The sequence below is a fragment of the Passer montanus genome, unplaced genomic scaffold, assembly GCF_014805655.1.
Source record: "Passer montanus isolate IOZ18808 unplaced genomic scaffold, ASM1480565v1 scaffold1927, whole genome shotgun sequence".
In the NCBI taxonomy this organism is placed as follows: domain Eukaryota; kingdom Metazoa; phylum Chordata; class Aves; order Passeriformes; family Passeridae; genus Passer; species Passer montanus.
Genome location: NW_024366511.1, coordinates 1 through 2950, shown reverse-complemented (window position 1 = coordinate 2950; position 2950 = coordinate 1). Strand labels below are relative to the sequence as shown.

Genomic DNA, 2950 nt, shown 5'->3' with positions numbered 1-2950 from the left:
ACCCCAAACCTTGCTGGGACCCCCTCCCCTTGCCCCCTGACCCCTCCTGCGCCGCCCCCCAGGCCTGTTCCAGAAGGCCATCGCCCAGAGCGGCACGGCCATCGCCAGCTGGTCGGTCAACTACCAGCCCCTCAAGTACACGCGGCTGCTGGCGGCCAAGGTGGGCTGCGAGCGCGCCGACACCGGCGCCGCCGTCGAGTGCCTGCGGCGCCAGCCCTTCCGCGCCCTGGTGGACCAGGACGTGCAGCCCGCCCGCTACCACGTGGCCTTCGGGCCGGTGGTGGACGGCGACGTGGTGCCGGACGACCCCGAGATCCTGATGCAGCAGGGCGAGTTCCTCAACTACGACATCCTCATCGGCGTCAACCAGGGCGAGGGGCTGAAGTTCGTGGAGGACTCGCTGGAGAGCGAGGACGGCATCTCGGCCTCCTACTTCGACTTCACGGTGTCCAACTTCGTGGACAACCTCTACGGCTACCCCGAGGGCAAGGACATCCTGCGGGAGACCATCAAGTTCATGTACACGGACTGGGCCGACCGCGACAACGGCGAGATGCGGCGCAAGACGCTGCTGGCGCTCTTCACCGACCACCAGTGGGTGGCCCCGGCGGTGGCCACGGCCAAGCTGCACGCCGAGTACCAGTCGCCGGTGTACTTCTACACCTTCTACCACCACTGCCAGACGGACGCGCGGCCGGAGTGGGCGGACGCGGCGCACGGCGACGAGATCCCCTACGTCTTCGGCGTGCCCATGGTGGGCGCCACGGATCTGTTCCCCTGCAACTTCTCCAAGAACGACGTCATGCTCAGCGCCGTGGTCATGACCTACTGGACCAGGGGGGGATGGGGGGAGGGGCGGCCCCGCGGGCGTTTTTAATTAAAAAAAGGAAAAAAACGGAGAAAAAAAATATCGTGAACCGGAAGTGACGGAGCCGAAAGGGGCGGGGCTGAGGGGAGGGCACGCCCACCGCGGCACGGCGCGATCCCATTGGCTGAGAGGGGAGGGGGCGGGGAGGGGTAAAATCAAACTGGGAGGGACTGGGAATGAACTGGGAGGGAACTGGGGGGGACTGGGAGGGATTGGGAGGGAACTGGGAATGAACTGGGATAAACTGGGAGGGACTGGGATTGAATTGGGATGAACTGGGAGGGAACTGGGGGGGACTGGGAGGGATTGGGAGGGAACTGGGAATGAACTGGGATAAACTGGGAGGGACTGGGATTGAATTGGGATGAACTGGGAGGGAACTGGGGCAAACTGGGAGGGACTGGGACAAACTGGGATGAACTGGGATTGAATTGGGATAAACTGGGATTGACCTGGGGGGGACTGGGATTGAATTGAGGGGGACTGGGAGGGACTGGGAGGGACTGGGATGAACTGGGATTGGACTGGGAGGGAGTGGGGGGGACTGGGACAAACTGGGGAGGGCTGGGATTAACTGGGATAAACTGGGATTGAATTGAGGGGGACTGGGAGGGAACTGGGACAAACTGGGAGCAACTGGGGGGGACTGGGATGGGACTCAGATAAACTGGGAGGGACTGGTCCCTACTGGGAAGCGCTGGGCAGGCTCAGATCAGCTGCTCTGGACTGGTCCGGACTGGTTTTACTGGTCCGTACTGGTCTGGACTGGTTTGTACTGGTATTACTGGTTCATACTGGTTTTTACCAGTCCATACTGGTCCATACTGGTTTACACTGGTCCATACTGGTTTATCCCAGTCCATACCAGTCCATACTGGTTTATACTGGTCCGCACTGGTCCATACTGGTTTTTACTGGTCCAAACCAGTCCACACTGGTTTACACTGGTCCATACTGGTTTTTACTGGTATTACTGGTCCATACTGGTTTATACTGGTTTTTACCAGCCCATACTGGTCCATACTGGTTTGTGCTGGTCCATACTGGTCCGTACTGGTTTTAACCAGTCCATACTGGTTTATACCGGTCCAAACCAGTCCACACTGGTTTACACTGGTCCGTACTGGTCCATACTGGTTTATACTGGTCCATACCGGTTTATCCCTGTCCATACCGGTCCATACCGGTCCATACTGGTTTATACTGGTTTATCCCGGTCCATACTGGTTTATACTGGTTTGTACTGGTTTTTACTGGTCCATACCGGTTTATCCCGATCTATACTGGTCCATACTGGTTTATACTGGTTTATCCCGGTCCATACTGGTTTATACTGGTTCGTACTGGTCGGTGCCGCTCCCGGGGTGGGGGAGGGGCGCCGCGGGACGTGCCGGGGGGCGTGGCCTCGCCCCCGCCCCTCCCCCCCCGCCCTCGTGGTCAGTTGGGTGGTTGATGAATTGGGTCAGTCATTGGTTGGTCACGCGGTCACTTGGTCAGTTGGTCAATTGGTCAGTTGAGTGGTTGGGTGGTCAGTTGGGTGGTCAGTTGGTCAGTTGGGTGGTTGGATGAAGAGTTGGGTGGTTGAGTGGTCAGTTGAGTGGATGATGAATTGGTCAATCATTGGTTGCTCAGTTGGTCAATTGGCCAGTTGGTCACTTGGTCAGTTGATCAATTGGTCAATTGGTCATTTGGTCAGTTAGTCACTTGGTCAGTTGGTCACTTGGTCAGTTGGTCACTTGGTCAGTTGGTCACTTGGTCAGTCGGTCACTTGGTCAGTCGGTCACTCTGCCCTCCGCCCCGCAGCGACCCCAACCAGCCGGTGCCGCAGGACACCAAGTTCATCCACACCAAGCCCAACCGCTTCGAGGAGGTGGTGTGGACGCGCTTCGACGGCAAGGACAAGCGCTACCTGCACATCGGCCTGAAGCCGCGCGTGCGCGACCACTACCGCGCCAACAAGGTCGCCTTCTGGCTGGAGCTGGTGCCGCACCTGCACAACCTGCACCAGCTGCCGCACGCCTCCCCCACCACGCGCCTGCCGCCGCCCGCCGGGCCCCCGCGCCGCCCCCCGCCCACGCGCCG

General features: G+C 59.7%; 1 protein-coding gene across 1 annotated transcript; it reads left to right on the top strand.

The window, feature by feature from the left end:
• Positions 1-62: 62 nt before the first annotated feature.
• On the top strand, positions 63-2944 carry LOC120500931 (neuroligin-2-like; the record flags this gene model as incomplete). Its single annotated transcript, XM_039706450.1, has 2 exons — positions 63-855; positions 2672-2944. Coding segments are annotated over 2 exons (1066 nt in total), but the record flags the coding sequence as incomplete, so codon positions are not given.
• Positions 2945-2950: the final 6 nt, after the last annotated feature.